This window comes from Sabethes cyaneus, chromosome 3 (genome assembly GCF_943734655.1).
Source record: "Sabethes cyaneus chromosome 3, idSabCyanKW18_F2, whole genome shotgun sequence".
Classification (NCBI taxonomy): domain Eukaryota; kingdom Metazoa; phylum Arthropoda; class Insecta; order Diptera; family Culicidae; genus Sabethes; species Sabethes cyaneus.
Window position 1 is genome coordinate 222,393,489 of NC_071355.1, and position 21,270 is coordinate 222,414,758.

The 21,270-nt window shown below is 40.2% G+C and overlaps 1 protein-coding gene across 1 annotated transcript; it reads right to left on the minus strand.

The window, feature by feature from the left end:
• Positions 1-19,309: 19,309 nt before the first annotated feature.
• Positions 19,310-20,194, minus strand: LOC128740776 (uncharacterized). The gene has a single exon (XM_053836343.1). It carries the CDS (start codon positions 20,192-20,194, stop codon positions 19,310-19,312), a length of 885 nt encoding a protein of 294 aa, XP_053692318.1.
• Positions 20,195-21,270: the final 1,076 nt, after the last annotated feature.

Sequence of the window (21,270 nt, forward strand, 5' to 3'; positions counted from 1 at the left end):
TTCTATGGAGTGATTTCCCGCCCAGTGCTTTTGACGTGTAGATTTTAGTCATAGAAAAATGGCGATGTGCCGGGGGGTCGAGTTCTTCGCACTCCTTCTCCTTTTGGTGGCGCTTCTTCTCCTTGAAGAGTCGGGTTTGCTACCTCCGCTTCTGTTTGTATCGCTCCACATTCTGACGGGTGGCTCTACGCAGCATTTGTACCCACGCTGCGTTCTTCTCAGCCAATATCTGCTGGCATTCCGCGTCTAACCATTCGTTATGTCGATTCGGTGCCACACGGCCTAGGACGTTCTCCACTACGCTGTTAATGGCTGTTTTCACGGCATTCCAACAGTCCTCAAGCGGGGTTTCATCCAGCTCACCCTCTTCCGGCAGCGCGGTTTCGAGAGATAACGCGTAGTTTTCGGCGACCTCCGGTTGCTTCAGTCGCGCTAGACTATACCGTGGCGGGCGCCGGTATCGTATGTTGTTTACAACAGATATTTTTTGACGTATCCTAACCATCACTAGGTAGTGATCTGAATCAATGTTAGCGCCTGGTTAGGTTCTGACGTCGATAATGTCTGAAAAGTGCCGACCATCTATCATAACGTGGTCGATTTGTGATTCCACCACCCGATCACCCGCTTCTGTATCTCGCCCATCACTATAAAAACTGCGCCCAGCTCGTGTGTATTGCCGCAGCTCTGCTAGATGGTATGACCATCTCTATACGTACGTACCATCGTTCCTTTCCAGTATACCTCCTGCAGCGCTACGATGTCGAAATTGCGGATCTTCACTTCTTTAGAAAACACGTGGGTACTTCCGAGGAAGTTTAGAGACCGACAGTTCCATGTTCCTAATTTCCAATCGTTAGTCCGTTTTCGTCGCCTGGGTCTTTGCCGATTGTTCCGATTAGCGTTATTATTACTTACGGAGTCCATTATTACTTACGGAGTCAGGCTTGCAAAGCCCGCAACCAACCCCACAATATCGCCGAAGGGCCAACAAAGCTCGAAGGATCCCTCCTCCCCTGTCAGCATACGACCTTGGTTTCCACCGGAGTTGGTTACCCGATCTCCACCGAGATTGCTCGTATCCCGGCTGGTACCACGAGGAGGTATGGGTAGGAGTTGCTAGGTAAGAGGCTGTGGACCACTGTGGGGTCTATTTTATGCCCAGTGCACAAGGCACCGATGGTACGCATTACCAAGCCGTTTACCAGCCGTGTGGTTGCTTCTATTACCACGATAAAACTAGTTGACTAGTTAAAAAGACGTGGTACCTTTTATAAACTTACCGAAAGTGTGGCGTCTGTTAGTTTTATAGAGTTATTAAAACGACCAAACCAAACAGATTTATTGCTGATATTTTGAAGAATACTAAAGTTCAACGCCAAAATCATATTTTTATGCGAGGCCATGTTGCCATATTCCAGTATTTTGTTTTAGCTTACAAACAAATTATCAATCGGTTTTCCTGTCTCAGGAAGTATGATATGAATGATTTTACTAGAATGATTTTACTAGAAGTTGAGATTGACTAACTGAATGCATTTATTTAGTTAAAACAATCAGTTTTCGAAAATTACAAAATGTCAATGGCGCGTTGATTTTATCCACCAATCATAGCAACATGCACGATAAAATTAAATGCGCCTATGCTGCAAACGAACTAAGATTGCTCAATATTTAATAATTATTCTATGGGATATTTTGTTATGGTCGTCAAATCGATAAGAATGATCTGACAGTGAAACTTTAACTTTTCTGCTCACGGGTGTTTTTTCAAGTTGATAAAGCTGACGAACTGATTTAGCTCTTACCAGAGCGAAAAGCGAAAAGCTTTATTAAATTATGGCGGTGGCTGTCAAGCAGCGATAGCTTATTCAGCTTTATTGCTGCTTTCAGCAGAGTGAGTGTGATACGACGACTTGAGCTTATAACCTGATTCTTGTAGAGGTTATGAAAACATTCTGAAGAGTGGGCCACTTGGTCAGAAGGCAGTTTTACAGCGGTCATCAGAAAGTTCTGGTAGAGCTCATAGTTTTAATAGCCGTTTTATGACATTGATCATGGAAACCATAGAAACATAATAAAACTTAAAATTGTTACTTGAGACACCCTTTAAGTAGCTCTCTGCGTCCATTGACGGTTAGCGTTCCTCAAGGTAGCAAGCTTGAGCCGTTGTTATTCATTCCTAAGTCAGAGCAAAATGCAAAAATATACAAACAAGCTGTAAAATTATTGATACGAACGTGGATTCGTCGATACTTAATCTGAAACCACTATATATCTCGCGTAACATCAACCTAGCACTTCACAATTCTATCCATACCACGCGTGGCCACGAACTATCTCTCCTTAGTTGCTCGAAGTTGAACCGGGATGCACGCAATAACACACTATTGGAGCCTCTGTAGACTCTGACCCAGTCGTGCGTGACTTTTAAACTGATTCGCAACAGCTGTACTGTAGCAATTGAACCCAAATAAATCGGTCTATGTACATTCTGGAATCAAACTTCGCTATCAAATTACAAGGCTGTTCAGGGGTCGCAGAACAATCCTTTTGCAACCGGTACTAAGCAGCAGCTTGCTTTCACTATCAGCATCATTATTGCATGTTTTGCGAAATAGAATTTCTAGAACAACGATACTGAGAATTATATTACGAATAAGTTTTCCTCTTGGTTCGCTTGCTCGCTCCCTTGAGGTGAAGAACAGAATCAATTTCATCATCTCTTAAAACACCATCCACGGCTCTGATTCTAGGCAACACATCATGCGATATTAAGACAACATTCAAGCGCCAGGTATAAACAGCCGTTTTCAACACTGAACTGCACGGCAACCGAGGGCTGTCGTCGCGAGTCGGCCAGCATCATCGTCATCATCACAGGGAAGCTGTCATAATGACGCGATTTAAAACAATGAAACTACACTCGAAGCAGCGACTGAGCTGATGATGGCGCTGCTGACTGGATGCTGCTGGCAAAACAAGATCCCGTTCACACGGACAAACTCGTAGGTACACACCAACAAACGCAATACGTAGCTGTTGAACGCGCAGATGATTTTCCATCTCGTTCCATGGTCGTACAAAGGCTGAAGCAGAAATCGGGTTGAAAGGACGTTGCGCTCGCTACCATCCCAGCAGCAGAAGTATCCCATGGTTTTTAATGCGGTAACTGTGGGGATGGCAGTTGGGAAACACATTTCCATGGAATTGGAATTTGCATGAAATTATTTTCAACAGAAAGCTAAATTGAAGAAAATGGATACAACTTTTGGGCGAAGATATTGCACAGTGAAGCTGCTAATGGAGCGGCGCCATTAGTTTTGCAATGAAGATGCATTTTTGATAGCACTGAAACGTTCTGTTTGTGTTGTCGAGAATTGTTGTAACTTTTGCTCAGCTTCCTGCGGGTTTTGTTTTATTGACGTTGGGCTGTCCCTGCAATCTCTGCGGGAAAGTTAAGTTTGACTAGTAGCTGCTCTCATTTTGAAAAGTTGATTTCACTCAGACCAAGCTGTGATATGCACTTTACGAAATGATTTCGATTGTCAGTTTGTTATACTTTACATCACCCATTCGTCTGGTAAAAAATAACTGGTTCGAAAATAACGTTGTAGAAGCAGCAAAATCATCGATATATATTTTTCGCGAATTCCGCATCGTGATTCCGAATCAGTTCAGCCACCGTTTTAATTTTCATCAAATCGTTGAACATTCATTATCCTCACCTACCTGTGCCAATAATGGCCACATAGATCCCCATTTGGAGACAAGTGAGAAAGCATTTCGTAATTCCGAATAGCCCAGCTACAAATGCTGCTCTGTGTTTCACATCAGCATTCTCTCTTTTCGGATATGCATGCCATACCTTAGACACTATCAGCAGCGTTCGATCGACGAACGACTCTTCCTGCCATGCAGGTTGATTTTCCGATATTGGAAAATCAGGACAACCTGCCAGCCAGTCAGCCAGCCAGCCAACCAGCATCTCCCCTTTATTCACTGTTCGATGCATTCGAGCTGACGTGTGGAGGAGAAGTGTGAGATCCAATTTCCCGAAATGGGATGTTTTATTCCGGATTTGACCGCAAACGGTAGAGCTTTAGCGTTTAGCGTAGGCGGATCTGCTCCATTCGGTACGTGCCTGATAGTGACGAAAACAGGATTAAAATTTCCTTTCCTAGCATTAAAGGTTTAAGGAAGTGGCTAATTAATTGTAGGATTGCCAAGATAGGCGTTGTCAGAAGATCTCCAGTATAAACGTAGGAAAACGGTTTTCTTTGGAACGACGTACGATGTTGATTCCATTATTTAATTTAGTGGGAATTAACTCTATAATGAGTATCCTATCAAACCCTCAAATACTATAGAATAGGAGATTATTCCTCCTCGGAGCGCTAGAATGCTCACTAGAATGGTTCTATTGTAGCACACACTCGTGACGCGACTTCAACGCCATGAAAGGAAATCATTTTCCGTACGTTTCCTCTGCGAAAACTCAAACTCGACAAGAGCTCTTGCCACTTTGATGAAATCGGAAATTAGAGTCGTCTCTCTGTGTGTGCCTATCTGTACCTACCTTCTGTTTTGCGTGGGGCTGGATTTAATTTCCAACCTGTAAGACACTTTTCGAGGATGTTTCGATTGACGACAGATGTTCTTTGAGTCCGTTGGCAGGAGGAAATCGATTCACAGCGATGGTGGAATATTTAACAGCGTCGATTGAACCATATCGACAAGTATCGAGTAACAGCTGATTTTATTAACGATTGAATTCGAACTTGGAAGCCTGGTGACGATTTGGTGTGGAATGAAATGTAATGATAATGGTATAATTTTCACAGCTTTCATTCGAACAAGCTGCCCTTATTTCGTTTTACCGTTTCTATAGAGCAAGAAAAGTTAAAATTTTGCCTTGACATTAAAACTTTTCAGGGCTTGTATGTATAAGGAACTTGCATACCTTTCTCACGACCGATGATTTGGCCGGGACTTCATAAGGCAAGTTAAATATTATGTGAATTATTTCAAACTGCAATTCGACAGACGGGTAACGATGTAAAAAATCATGAATGAATATTACATTCGAGAGTACTGAACAAAAGTAAAACACGAACAGAATGGCTAGAATTGGTAGACTAGCAAAAACTGACTGTTTCCAACGTTGTTGCATAACCGATGGAATACATTTTTTAACTCTTTTGTCTACATTTATGCAATTGAGAAAGGTAACAAGAGAATTATATTCTACATTTCTGTTTTATACGACCCTCTCTTAGGAGGGGAGGAATTTTTTTGCTATCATACAGATCAGGGTCTACTTTGCAGTCTCTTTTTTCTCGAGTAAAAATTGTCGATTTTTTTCAACTTAAAGAAAAATTTTCACACCAAATAGGAAAAAAACTTAACAAAACACTTTCTAAATACCTAATCTTCAAGTGTTGTCATTTCTAAGCAGACAATTTCGTTTCAGACTTTCCTTTGTATCCTATATTATAGCCACTTTTACAGAAATCTCAAACATCCTCACTATGTCAAAAGTCAAAAGTGGTCACTATGTTGGTGGAAGGTGTTATACAAAACGCACATGTTTCCAATAAATTTATCACTTTCTGGAATATTTCACTTCTTCACAACAGTCACTATCTGCAATTACTTACCAATTTGACCATCGACCGTTGTTTTAGTCTCTTTCCATTTTATTAAAATTAAAACTAATAGCTGCACTTTTTTTGATATTTGCTTATTTGGTGTCTACTGGCATCTGTCAGCCACTTATTATGCCAATTACCGACTCACCGGAACCGGCGACTTCATTCAGTACCCGAGCGCCCAGTCCGTATCAGCTAACCAGCTCTTTTTCTCTTCTGCGACGCTAGGTTGCTAACCGAGGAGTTTTTTGCCCACTAAAAACATTACCGGCATCGACTAAAAAGGCTTGGGTTTTAGGCGAATACACTTATCCGTCGGCAACATGGTAACTGTTATCCATAATTGAATTTTTCTTGTTTATACCTACCAACAAATTTATTCGATGCCAGTTTAATATTTTTCACTATTCGAGAGCAGAAAAATCATGGACCAGAACGAAATATTTGACAAATGTTTGACGCGGGGTAAAAAATAATTTTTGTCTTTAAAGTACATGCCTTTAGGCACGTTCGTTCTTCATAGCTTTTCGGAAAATCGTTACTATGAAACAACTACTTTTCCTAGTACGTATTGATCTATTGGTATCAAAGTTGCTATTTTGCCTCGCGATGATTGCTCATCGCCAGCTTATCAGTGATTTGAACTTCGACAATCGTTAACTCTGTCTTATCCTGAACTGAACTGAAACTGAACTGAAACTGAACTGAAACTGAACTGAAACTGAACTGAAACTGAACTGAAACTGAACTGAAACTGAACTGAAACTGAACTGAAACTGAACTGAAACTGAACTGTAACTGAACTGAAACTAAACTGACACTGAAATGAAATAGAACTGAAACCAAACTGAAACTGAACTGAAATTGAACTAAAACTGAACTGAAACCAAACTGAAACTAAACTATCGACTCTGGCCACAGTCTCGTCATGCGTAAGATTCTAGCAAGTTTGTGGAACGTGACGAAGGCTCGCATCGACAAGACATTGCATTTCAACATCCAGCGGTTGACGACAGATGGCGTTTAAATCGGATATCGACTAGAGTGTAAAAACTATCGGGCATTACATTGCACAATTCTGTCTATAAGGTCCTCTTCCGTATCTGTAAACTGTAAATTGCTATCGTTAGCGGAGTCCTTCATCGACGAGTACCAGACGCATCATCTGCATGGGAACTTTAAGGTGGCGAACGATACAGTCAAACGAAATCGGGTAAATAATGTTAGAACATAGTTAACTGACGAAACTAGTTACGCTAATTCGTGGCTCAAAATCATGCCTCAGGATATTTAGCATTTGGTTGAGGTTAGGCTAAGTGAGATCTTGGTCGCTATCGTGATAACGGAGGGACTGAAGTAAGGGGATTCACTTTCTAACAATGCCTTGGAAGGTGCACAACGAAGAGCAAACGTGGAAATGAACGGGACCATCATCACGAAATCTCGCTGTTCATCGATAAAAGTACTGATTCGGTTCGAAACACTCTCAAATGTGATTCCAAAACGACAAATTCGCCAGCAGTTCAGTTTTTGTTCAATTTCAGTTCAGTTTCAGTTTGGTTTCAGTTCTATTTCATTTCAGTGTCAGTTCAGTTTCAGTTCAGTTACAGTTCAGTTTCAGTGCTGTTTAAGTTCAGCTTCAGTTCAGTTTAAATTCAGTTTTAGTTCAATTTCAGTTCAGTTTCAGATCGGTTTCAGTTCAATTTTATTTCAGTGTCAGTTCAGTTTCAGTGCCGTTTCAGTTCAGTTCTAGTTCAATTTCAGATCGGTTTCAGTTCAATTTCATTTCAGTGTCAGTTCAGTTTCAGTTTAGTTTCAGTTCAGTTTCAGTGCAGTTTCAGTTCAGTTTCAGTTCAGTTTCAGTTCAGTTTCAGTTCAGTTTCAGTTCAGTTTCAGTTCAGTTTCAGTTCAGTTTCAGTTCAGTTTCAGTTCAGTTTCAGTTCAGTTTCAATTCAGTTTCAGTTCAGTCTCAGTTCAGTTTCAGTTCAGTTTCAGTTCAGTTTCAGTTCAGTTTCAGTTCAGTTTCAGTTCAGTTTCAATTCAGTTTCAATTCAGTTTTAGTTAAGCTTCAGTTTAGGTTCAGTTCAGTTTCAGTTCAGTTCTATGAAAGACAAGTTTTAAAGCTCGCCTGTGAAAATAAAAACGAATCTAATTGCAACCGCAAAAGTTCCACTAAAACAAATTTGGAGCATCCATTCTAGTCACATCAATTCAATTAATTGTGGCAAAAAAAGATTCCCTTCTCCATTGACAAACCAAAATTTAGAGCACGAAATTGAATTTAGCCTCCGGTGGGCTCAGCGCACTTGTACGGTAGTCTTGCTGGTCACTAGGCGACGACGGTGGCGGTGGCGGGTTTACAATGTTGGTAGATTAAAAGTCTACGTGATTCTACGACGACGTCTCGGTTGGCACCATCATGTTACCTAATTGCTTGCGGCGTGAGTGACAGTTGGAAAGTTTCGACGAATGAATTATTCCAGGAATTTGCCTTGATCCACACCGAGTTACGTGAGCTGAAACGAAAACAGGAAACGTTCGCCTTCGACTTGCAATTTTTATCTCTAGAGAACTTGTTAGAATGTTCCAAATATCCTGTCACTTGAAATAAAATGTGCTGAAACGTAGCCTGGTGGCAGGTAAACCCCCATATCAAAGTTTAGGAATTCAGTTTAATTATTTAGGCACACAAAAATTATCTAAATTGCATTTGATCTTAGTTTGCTATGCTGTTCATCAAGGAAATAAATCTTTTTGAACCGGCAGGCTGAGCATGCCGAATAGAGGCAACTTTTCCCTCCCCAAGGTACAACCGTAAATAGCTTCTTTTGATGCCAGCAAGTCAAAAGGCGCACGGCAACGAAGTGATTCATCATGTTCCGAAGCAAGAAAGATGGAGCCAGGATCAACTTTCCCACACAACACCGAACATACTGCATAATGAATGTGCCGGTGGAAATTGAAAGCACACTCGACAACTGCCGAAAGGAGCAACTTTTCACATGCACATCCGCACTCTAACATTATTAGCATTGTGTCCGGCGAGGATAGCGATCAATGGTAATTTCATTGTGGTGACCAAACAAAAGTAATGGCCTTTTGGTTGCGCCACGTGCCCGGAATCCGCAAGCACGGTTCCCCACCTTTGTAGGTGGCTGAGGAAAACAATCCGGACAGCACCCAGACAAAGGCTGAGACTGCTGCTGCTGGCTGCCCTGACATCGGAATCGTTATTATTACCGGTAAGCTCCTTTTGGTCTGCCTTTTCTTGGGTGATACGCTGCTGCCCGGCAACCAGCACTTCGTGCCTCAGTGGACACCAGCCAAGAGCAGCTTGTGAACTTTCGGAAAATCGGCTTTGTGGTTAGTTAACTCCGGTGTACCAGGTTGGGACTCGAAGGAATAGAGCACGGTTCACTTCTTTTTTATTTTCATTTGACAATAATGGTTTGTTGCGAAATGGAAAATGGTCATTTTCATTTCACAGCATTTTTATGCATCGCGCATCACGTAGTATGCTATTGGGAATAGTTTTTAGAAACAATTTTATTCTATATCTTCAGCTTTGAATAACCTCTCCTCGAAGTAAGATGCATCCCGTACAAATGTTATGTCAGCCAAGTACTGTAAATAGAAAAGACACAGTTTGAAGGGTCGTCAACCGAAACCGCATATCAATTTCACTTTATAAAATCTACTCAGTATCTTTCTCTCTATGTTTTCCTCATGGAAATAAAAGCATGCTTGGCTGACGTTTATGGACAAAAGTTCTCTTGGCTAGCTTAATACTGTATATTGATTCAGGAAACAACTTTGCCCATTTCGAGAAAACCGCTCACGATTAGAAGCTTTGGGGATGAAACTGAAATTTACTTTCTTTGGAAAAGCTGAGCTTTGATTAAAATTGTGCTTCCTGCTGAAACTACGCAGACGATTCGCAGAGGAAGATCTTCTTACTTAAGGCGAAATATAAGACTAGTTGACAAAATAGAACAACTATGCAGCCAGTCAGCATACCGGGCAATCATGCAACCATGTTTACTGTGAAATTGATTAAGATTAAGACTTATTGACGTTAATTAACTTGTGGCGTCTATTTAAGTGTATCTCTCCTTGATAAGTTTATTAATTGTTTTACTTTATATTTATTAGTTTTCGAATCCACATAGTCACTTGATCGTTGTAGCTACCGACATTGATTACTGACAAATTTGGCATCTCTATCGAACGCAAACGAAAAGAAGATACTTTATTTCACTTGCAGTCGACTAAGTTTCTGTGAAATATTGAATCAATTTGAAAATTATGTTTGGATAAACTTTAATCTAGACAAAAAGAAAATCCAACAGCAAAATAAATGGCAGCAGATAAAAAACTGGCCATTAGCAATAGCAACTGACAACACTCGAGCATGATACTTTTATCGCAAGAAAAGTTCGAAAAACTCTAAAGATAGCAAGTCGAACAATAAAGAAAAGGCCCATCTCCGAACTCGAGAATAAGAAAGGTTCGACTGTGTCTATCAGCAAGCAGCAAGAACTCAAAAGAGTAAACTGCCGTGCCGTTCGACGCAGTAGACTAATCAGTTGGCATAATAGGATCAAACGATTAAAATTTGCCAAAAAGAAAATATTGAATCACAACAAAAGTCTACCTCTTTTCTAGTCTCTTTTTGGATACAAATAAACGTTATTTGGTCAGATGTAAAAAGTTGATTTGAGCTGTAAAGTATGGTAGTAGTATTTAGCATTACAGTTTTTGTCTGGTTTCTTATTATAGTCGGTCCTTAATGATGAGATAATCACTACCAACTTGTTTTGTGGCTAACGTTGGATACGAACATGGTTTTCTGTTTCAACAAGGTAATAATCCTAAAACTTTGTTTCGTAAAGCACTAATCTCTATAATATTATATTCCTGGAGTGATGGTTTCTTCACTTCCTAGAAGTGTACAGTTAATATTGCTTTAATACATGAACACCAGTAATTTGACAAAGCAAGAAACTACTCTTTGAAAAGAAAATGCAGAAGCAATAATCAGTAATCAGTATCAAGGAAGAATATATGCAGTACTGACTACTAACAAACAAACAGAAAAAATGCTTTAAAAATAGTGACAAATGTTTACTACCACACCATTATTTGCGACAAAGACAGGAGGACTCTTTCTTTCAACATCATCTTATTATGTCATGTAAAAGAGCTTGCTCTTCGTGTTTGAAAACTTTTCCCACCGCCTCATCTCAGTTGTTCAACAGATCGTGTTTTCTTTAGCAGCATACATGTATAGATACTGTAAACAAAGAGCTATGTAAATATTATCTTAAACCGAAGTTTGCGCGGAAGCTTTTCTGACAGCTTCCCCGAAATGAGTGCTACCGCACACATTTGAAGCATACTAAATAGATACACAGCATTCGGCCCACACATCACATCACATTCACGCTAAAGCTGCCTGCCAGGAGGCAACAGCAACATGCTTTTCAGTCAATTTAATTAGACCGCTAGTTGCTACATTATTGAAATTTCGATTTAAATATGCAATAGCATAAAAGATGCTTCGAATGTTTCAATGCTTCGAATAATTAATAATTTGAAATTGTTTTTATGTCATTACCTGTTCAGTGAACTGGTCCGGTGCCACATAATGGATGAAATGAGAAATTAACATTTGCAGCAATGATCATAAATGGTGGAGATTCATAAAAATTGTTGAGAATTTTTCAAACCTATATACATACCTATATGTTTTATTATGTATTTCACGCAAATGACAGGCCATAATTTCATTTTCATGTTCATTGCTTTTTTTTAATGACATAACACATAACACAATAAGATTGGGTGTCGTAATTTTGACCGCACGGGTGATACGTAATATGTTTGTTTATAGCATTACGTTAATAGGGTACGTGAGGGTATTTTCAGTAGTCTGAACAACATTCATAAATTTTATTCGAGACAAGTTTTTCATACCAATTGGTTGGATAACATTTATTGAAGTACATTTTGATATTCATAAAACGCTTTTAAGTTTGAGTTATAGTCGTGAAAAATTATGAAGATGACGGGCTATTTTAAGCCTGCGATACTATGTGGACGAGTGGTTTCTATATCCGGCAGGCCTCACGCGCCAATACGATTCAAACCATGCCAATTTAAAAAGCAATCCCTCGAATAACTCAATGGGTGGTACAGCGCGTGCGCCCACCGATTTTTTCTTAGTTGTTCCATTAACAATAAAGATGGTTTTGGCATATTATTCGAACTTATCAAAGGCTTATCGTTTATCAAAAATCAGCTATACCTATTTGAAGAAACCTGAGAAATTGCGATGAACAAACAGCACCATACCCAAGGGTTCGGTGGATTGCTGTACTTCAATAGCAGATCGAAAGGGAGTCAGATGGTTTATGTGTCGATGTTTTTCAAGTGCTGCCAATATCTCGAAAATATAATTAATTTAGTATAAATTTTTACTCAATTTGCTAGAATCGTACTTGGTGCCTCTGCTTTGCGCTTTTGCAGAAGTGTAAATGATGTAATTCACTTTGTTTGGTTAGTTGAGTGATCGGAATTAGGAACCTTCTGTTTTTATATGACAAAGTTCGCAGCCAGCTGTTAGAGCACAGGACGATTGCAGGGCCAGTTGCTACGATTCTATTGACTCTAACAGCCTCTCCCAGCCGAGATTCGATCATAGGACGATTTACTTATTAGGCCAGCATCTTACCTAGAGACCAACTGGAATATTTTTACCGGGAGAAAAAGAAATTTACTATGCAGGGATTTAGGGTGTATGTTGAATGGAAATTTTAAGCAGCGTGTATGCGGAATATTTCATCTGAAATCCGCACATTTTATTAAAAATATTAGTCGCATATACAATAAAATACCATTACTTGTTTCAACGGGATGTTTATTTGGTACATTATAGGAAAATTAGTCTAACCACGTTTTATTATCCCAGTATGAATAGGATACTCCGTACTTGAACTTGAATGACTGAACTTGTAGAGTATGGTTTGAGGTGTCATTCCAAAAATCGAAAAATGCGAGCATCACGAAAAAATGAAAGATTTTAAGCGCCAATAGCTTAGCAATCGATCGGTAAATCTTCTACACATCCACACCAATAATGAAACCTATGGATTTCAAAGTATGTAAAATTGAAAAATTTAAAATAATTAAGCATTGTTCAACTGGAAATCCACGCTTCGTGATTGGTTAGAGTAGACACCATCATAATTTTAACGTGATTTTAGAAAAAAAAGTGACAAAAGTGGAACGGGGAGGCCAACAGGTCGAAGATTCTTTACAACGATTTAAATTTATACCAATTTGATATCTGTGCTTGAGAAGTAAGCCAGCACGTGACAAAGTTGCCCCGTCTAAACAAGATTTCTTAGCACCGCGATTAAGCCTAGACCATTTTGAAGTGCTTGCTTGGGAAGCACGCCAGAAAAAATGACAAAGTTTCCTCGTGAAGAATCGAATGATTACTTGATACATGCTACTATCACTACAAAGAGACTTAGGTAGTCCTGCGTCACCTATGCGGTCGTGTCTTGTACACAACCCCTTTAATTTTCTGTAATGCTTATCTATTATCTAACTTTCTTGCATTTTTCGACCTTTCCGATGAGATACTTGGTCCACATGGTCAACATAATTGAGTAAGGGAAACTCAGATATTTCAAACTCCGAAATAAATGAAACGGTCCGATGCGACCATAGTTAAATTTAAAGAAATGACTCCATAAGACACATTTACCCAAAAAAGCAAAGCCTTGGGCTTAAACTTCTTCCTAAGACTGATAGAGCAGGGTATCGACAGACTTCACAGCCGGCTGTTAGAGTATGGGACAGAGTGCTACAATCTTACTAACTCTATCTAGCAGCACCGCCTAGCCGAATTTCGAACATACGACGTCTGGTTTGTTCGACCAGCACCGTATCTCGAAGTCAACTGGGTGGTCGCTCATTTACCCACCCATGGTAAAAATACCCCAGTTGGCCTCGAGGTAAGATGCTGGCCTAATATGTCAGTCGCCGTATGTTCGAATCTCGGCTGGGAGAGGCCTAAAGAGTCAACAGGATCGTAGCAACTGGCCTATGCAATTGTCCTGCACTCTAACAGCTGGTTGCGAATTTTGTCGTATAAAAAACAGAAGATCAAATTTCGATAACGGAATGTAGCACCTAGGCTTTGCTTTGGTTCTTTTTTGGCAAAAATAATTCTGTAATTTCATAAACTTGAAGGATTCGGTATAATCATTGTTGGTCGCCGTATAAAGTTCGGTACGATCCTAAATGAATTAAATTTTTCGTTACGACCATTGATAAGTAAAATAATTCGGAACGATCATTGTTCAGTGAAGTATATGGTTCTGTACGACCATAGATGAATGAAATGGTTCGGTACGACCATTGCACAGTTGGCAGAAGTGACCCAAAAAACAGACCATTTTGTTAGCGTAGTTTTTAAGGGGTAAAAAGTGACTTTTCTAATGTAAAAAACCAGAAGGGTCGTTCAGAAGACACGACCGCATAGGTGACGTAGGACTACGTATGTCTCTTTGTAGCGATAGTAGAATGTATCCATGTATGCAATAATACGATTCTTCATGTATACATGCTACATGCGTTGTACGTAACGTTTATCAAAGTAGGAACATTGTGTACGTTCAATTCTCAGCAGATTTTGGAGTTATTTATATGAATTGATTGAATCTATTTTATTGAAACGAACCAGTCACACTAAATCAAACAGTAAATCAGTTGAATAGTGCTTTTCCTCTGGTAATCGGTACACGGCACGCGCTAGTTTTCAAAAAGCTGAAAATTTTACGCAAAACTTTTCTTCGGCGCACAAAAGAAGAACACTGATTTACAAGCTGCAGACGTTTTGGAAGTGGTAGAAAATGCCGTCCGTGACCAGAAATCTTATTCCCGCAATTTTTTGGTCGTCCGCAATGACGAAAAATTCAACTTTTCTCTCGTTGCCTGTGTTATTGTATTAGCTGAACAAGAAAATATAATAAACTCTTCAATTGTTGCATGGTCCTTAAAAGAACCGATTGTTTGATTATCATAACTTCAGCTTGCAATAAACTTGCACTAACGCACCTAACGTAATTTTCTTTTTGGTAAATTGGAGTACCGATAACCGCAAATCAGGCACGGCTTGTTGCAACGAACCAACCGGAAAGTCACAGCAACTATGCGATCGACGAAGCCGTTCGTGTATAGTCATGAGTCACGATGAAATACCAGTCCAGGTAGCCATATGCAAGCGACGTGGGATAATTCTGGTCTTTTTGTTGTCGTGAATACGTCGATGAATACGACTGACCGAGAACTGCAGACGAGCGTGACTTTCGCATGCCCTTGATGCTTTTTCCTTTTTCGCGTACAGACATGCCAGTATGATGTTGGCAGTAGCTCAGCTGGCGTTTGAATAATGCTGTTCGCTGGCTTACCTCATGTTATGTACCAGAGCAAGCGACAAGAATCGGTTCCGCCTATTTTTCGTAGTCCGTTATTCCATTATCTACGTTGAAGAAAATGGAGCATTCAATTTCAGTCTGAACAAAAGAGCAAAGTTACCAGTGAGCCGTTCACCTTCTGCTGCCAAAGAAAAATTACGCTACGTATTACTGTAGCATTGGTGATGGATAAATTTGTGTTGCTAAAGAAAACCTAGTGAAAAGCCCTAAGTTCCAAGTTTCCTATGTTTCATCGATTACCGAAAACCGTTCTTTTAAGAATGAACAAATTCTTATATGAAGATGCAAAAGATGTTACTAAAACAATTTCAATCCATAGTTTTTGACGCTCGACCGAACACATTTACTTGTAACTGGTATATTTGTTGACTGCTTTGGTACCTTCCGAGACGGCCAACTCAACTGGCAGTAACATGCGAACAGAAGCGCGGGAGGTGATCGGTTAAAAATTATTTAATACGAAGCGAACAATTAGAATCAATCGAATTCAATTGAATATCAGTGAGCGAAAATTCCTTAAATCTTCATGAACATATGTTTCGTTCTTAAAAGAACGGTTTTTCGACGTGATATGTTGGAAATTTAAGCCTTGTTTTCCGTCTTCTTGTGCAGCAACAAAACAGTTTGGATGTTCGGAAAGACACTTCTCTGAGCAGTGGTGACACCGGACAGCAATTTGTTCAACTCTTCGTTGTTGCGGATGGCCAGCTGCATGTGACGATAATTCTGATCGTTACGTTGTCGCTGATAATTACCGCTTTATTCAATAAAACACTTGGTACTTTTAAACTATACTTTATTCTTCGACATCCGAAAGGTGAAAGAGGTCGAACCTTTCAACGCAATCTCTTTTATATAATCTAAACCGGAAATACAATCGATACAACATAATTATATAAACTCAAGATACAAGAAACTTATCTAGATTAGTTCAGGTACGAGGGGACTTATATATCTACTTAACACCTCCCTGCTTAAATTCATTTTTAAATAATTTCATTGTAAACCAGAGCCATACCTATCTGGTTTCTTCATTGCTCTCTTACTCCTGCGAATTTCCACTGATGGCGATTCGACACTTACACTTCGTTTAGGCTCATCAGGGGATTTTTGTCTTCTGGGTGAATCAGCACTAAAAGCTCGTGAGTGCCTAGGCTGAACACGTGTCCTCACTTGAACTTTTTCATTTACAATTTTTGGGTATATATAATCATCTCTCTTTACCATTCTAGGTTTTAACTGGTTTCTACTAGCTAATTTAACAGCTCCATTGATATCGATATAAAATGTATTAGGACTATTAATTCCTACCACTTTCGCTTCGAGCCATGATCTCGTAGATCTCACTTCACTTTTATACCATACCAGATCCCCTTCTTTGTATCTGGCTTTATCTTTCATTTTATCATAGATTTTATCTTTACCATCCAACTCAAAAGTAACTCTTTTCTTTAATTTTTCTTCATGTGGCTTTAAATTTGAATCAAGCTCCGTTTTTGGAGTAAATGAAAAAACCTTACTAGCAGGAGTACAATTTATAGCCTGACTATAACTATTACGATAGCTGAATAAAAATATTTCAATGACCTCATACAATTTCATGTGGCTAAACTTCGGATCAACTAATAATTTTCTAATACCACTCTTAGCAGTCTGCACTGCCCTCTCTGCAAGTCCGTTGCTTTCTGGAGAGTAAGCAGGACTTTTCAATAATTCGATTTTCATAACTTTCGCGTACTTACAAAATGAGTTGCTAGAAAATGGAGGACCATTATCGCTCACTATAGTATCACAAATACCAAAAATTCTGAACACTGAGTTCAGCACGTTGATTAATGCCTCTGCGTCTGTCCTTTGCATCATGGTAATGTCCATCCACTTAGAATGAGCATCTATCAAAATCAAAAATGTCTTTCCGGCTAAGTAGAAAAAGTCCAAATGTATACGACCAAAGGGACGGAAAGCTTTAGGCCATTCTGAAAACTTTTTCTTGATGGATCTACCCATACTACTGCACACTTCACATTGCTGGACGAACTCCTCGATTTCTTTGTCCAACCCTTGCCAAAACACAAATCTTCGAGCTGCCTGTTTCATGCGAACAACACCTAAATGGCATCCATGCAACAACTCTAAGGTACGCCTTCGACAAGACTTTGGAACAACTACTCTCTCCGAATACATCACACAGTTCATGTACAGCGATAAACAGCTCTGATTCGAAAAATAGAATTTCAAATCTCCTGGAACTGCATTCTCCTTCCATCCGTCTCTCACACAACGAAAAAGCTCTCTCATTCTTGGATCCTCCTGAGTGGCCCGACCGATCATCTCTAGATCGACAACTTCCGCCTCGTCGCTCACCCATCGAAGGTCAGCGACATCCTCTATCCCTGTCTCGCCTTGAACCGGCAACCTACTCAAGGCATCTGCGTTCGAGACTTTCGAACCCGGTCGATACTCAATATCGAAATCAAAAATAGACAACATGTGCACATACTTCTGCAACCGCGTTACGGTTAGTGACGGAATGCCTTTTTTGAAGTTAAAAATGCTGGCTAACGGCTTGTTATCGGTAACGACTGTGAACTTCTTGCCGTAAACATATTTAAAAAACTTCGTTAGCCCAAATACCACCGCAAGTGCTTCTCGATGAAGGTTCGGATAATTTTTTTCCGATGCGGACAGTGTACTAGATACGTAAAAAACAGGCTTCTCTACCTCACCTATTCTGTGGCACAACACTGCTCCCACACCGTTTGAACTAGCATCACATATAATCACAATAGGTAACTCAGGGTTATACAATTCGAGCAGGTTGTAGCTGAGCAAAAGCTCCTTACATTCACCGAACACTCGTTCACACTGTTCATTCCACTGAAAGCGTACGTTTTTCTTTAGCAGGGCATACAGTGGACTTAGTTTCACAGACAAGTTCGGAATAAACTTCGAATAATAGTTAATCATACCTAAAAACGATTTTAGCTGCGAAACATCTTGAGGACGTGGGGCCTCAACGATTGCTTTTGTTTTCTCGTCAGATGGACTGAGACCTTTTTCTGACACCTTATGCCCCAAATACCGAATTTCTTGCACCAAAAACTCACTTTTGTGCATATTGACCTTTACTTTATGCTTTTGCAACTGATCAAGTACTTTATAAACGGCTGCAATTAACCCTTCAGTGGTCTTGCTCCCAATCAGAATGTCGTCAAGATAACACTCTACTCCCTCTATGCCTGCTAGGATTTCGTCCATAATTCGCTGGAAGGTAGATGCCGCGCTCGAAATTCCAAACGGCAATCTCGTATATGCGTACAAGCCTTTATGTGTGTTTACGACCAAATATTTCTGCGACTCATCCGTGACCTTTATCTGCATGTACGCGCCCTGGAGATCCAATTTAGCAAAATACTTATACCCACTTAATTTGGCGAATACATCGCTAATGTTAGGCAACGGATAATGCTCGTTGCAAATAACCTTGTTCACTGTCACCTTACAATCCATACAGATCCTCACGCTACCGTCAGTCTTAGGAACCACTACGATTGGTGATGCCCAGTCACTATGGCGCACCGGTTTGAGAATATTTTCACTTACTAATCTATCCAACTCCCCTGAGACTTTGTCTCTGAGAGAAAACGGTACGTCATATGGCTTATAGAAAATGGGAGACGCATGGTCTCTTACGCGGATGCTAGCCTCAAATCCTTCTACCGGCTGCTGTAGACTATCTGTAAAAAGCTCCCGGTACTTGGTACCCAATACCGCGGTTAATTTGCTTTTCTCTCGCTCACACTTCTGGTCACTACCAGAAACACTCGTATTCGAGTAATCAGCTAACTCGTGTACAAAAAAGTTCCGCCATTCGGGATATAAAATAGCTAACCAATCCCGACCCATAAGCGGGCAAAATCTATCACCATCGACAATAATTAACGGTAGAATGAACGATCGCCTATTATCACAACTAACCTCAACTTGAATCGATCCAGCGATCTTCAAAATGCTTCCAGTAATCACTTTTAACTTAACCTCACTTCGTCGAAGTCGCAAATCTGAAAAATTGTCTAAATAATCATACTTGCTCATAACTGTGTACGTTGCTCCTGAGTCGATCTCGAAATTGAACCACTTTCCATTTAGTCATATCTTTCGAAACAAGGGATGATTGGCCACGTGGTGGACTTCACTGTCGCTCTCCACCAGACCGGCGTCGTCGTCGCTGCTCATCAGTCCGTTCATATTTCGTTTTCCCCAACAGTTCCTGGCGAAGTGCCCCTTCTTACCGCAAGCGTAGCAAGTGATTTCTTTCCTGCCGCGTCTGTTCATGTTCTTTCTGGATTGGGACCGTCTCGCCGAGCTCCCATAATTGCGCTGACATTCTTCCTGGCCACGTGTTTTTGAACGACCTCGTCTTGTGTACTGTCCAGCGTTGATCCGATTGGTATACTCCTGTCTGGTCTTCATCTTCATCATGTCTGCTTCAATTTGCTCAAGGTTCTTTGCTACGGTTACTGCTTTTTCAAACGTGGTATCGTCCGTACTGTTTAATAGCTCGCCTTGGATTTTGGCGTTCCATAGGCCGGCTATAAACTTATCCCTCAGCGCGTTGTCGAGGAATTGACCAAATTCGCAGTGCTTTGAGAGTGCTTGCAGTTCAACTGCAAAATCTGCTACTTTTTCGAATTCGTTCTGATTTCGTTTGAAGAACTCCACCGATTGAGCTATACGGTTTTTCTTCGGACTGAAGTAGGTTTTTAATTTTTCGATCACCTTCTCATATGTAACCTCTTTGTGTGTTTGAGGATACAATAATTGCTGAAGCTTTTTCATCGCCGGCAACCCGATATAGTGCACGATCAGCTTCCGTTTGAACGTGTTATCCTTGATATCGTTCAATTCGAAAAAGTTTTCCGCTCTCTCCAAGTAGTCATCAAAGTCTGTACTTGGAACAAAGTTCTCCAGATTCCCGATTAGCTTCATGGTCTGCACTGCCGAAGCCTCTCCATGTTCAGCTTTAGTCGCCATATCCCCAACGATGATTCGAACAATACTCACGAACACGTGCTCCGCTCACTCTTCTATATACGATAAGACGATTTCTTACACACGCGCTTTCCGCAACTTTTGTTGCACTTTTCTCGTCGCCAATGATAATTACCGCTTTATTCAATAAAACACTTGGTACTTTTAAACTATACTTTATTCTTCGACATCCGAAAGGTGAAAGAGGTCGAACCTTTCAACGCAATCTCTTTTATATAATCTAAACCGGAAATACAATCGATACAACATAATTATATAAACTCAAGATACAAGAAACTTATCTAGATTAGTTCAGGTACGAGGGGACTTATATATCTACTTAACAGTCGCGAGCAGCATATTTCCTGCCAATTCCGGAACTTCATCAGCCAGATATTCCTTCACGGCAGCGAAACGAGTGCTCCAGCTCTAACACACGCTCAGCATCTGCTCAACAATTTTCGATCGGATTCTATAGGGCGTAAATTAAATACAATCATTAGGAAGCTTAACCCATAGCTTATATCGTATATATTTCTGTCATCCGTGCTAGGGAAGCACTGACGAGGGAAGGCAAAAATAAGAGAATATTCCATTTTTCAATGATGTGCATTGAAAATCAAAAGTTTTTTGTATTTCCATTATATTTCAAATCGACCAGCATCATACCTCGAGGCCAACTGGGCGGTCGCTCACTTACCCACCCACGGTAAAGATATCTCAGTTGGCCTCGAGGTAAGATGCTGACCTAATAAGTCAGTCGCCGTATGTTCGAATCTCGGCTGAGAGAGCCTGATAGATTCAAAAGGATCATAGCTACTGGCCCTGCGACTGTCCTGCACTCTGACAGCTGGTTGCAAAGTCTGTCGTATCACAAAAACAGAAGGTTAGAAGGAACGGAATGTAGCACCTAGGCTTTGCCTAAGTAAAAATATTTCTATAACGTCGTAAACTTGTATGATTCGGTATAATCATTGTTGGTGAAGTATATAGTTCGGTTCGCCCATAAATGAATTAAATGGTTCGATACGACCATTGACAAGTAAAATGATTCGGATTGATCATTGTTCAATGAAGCA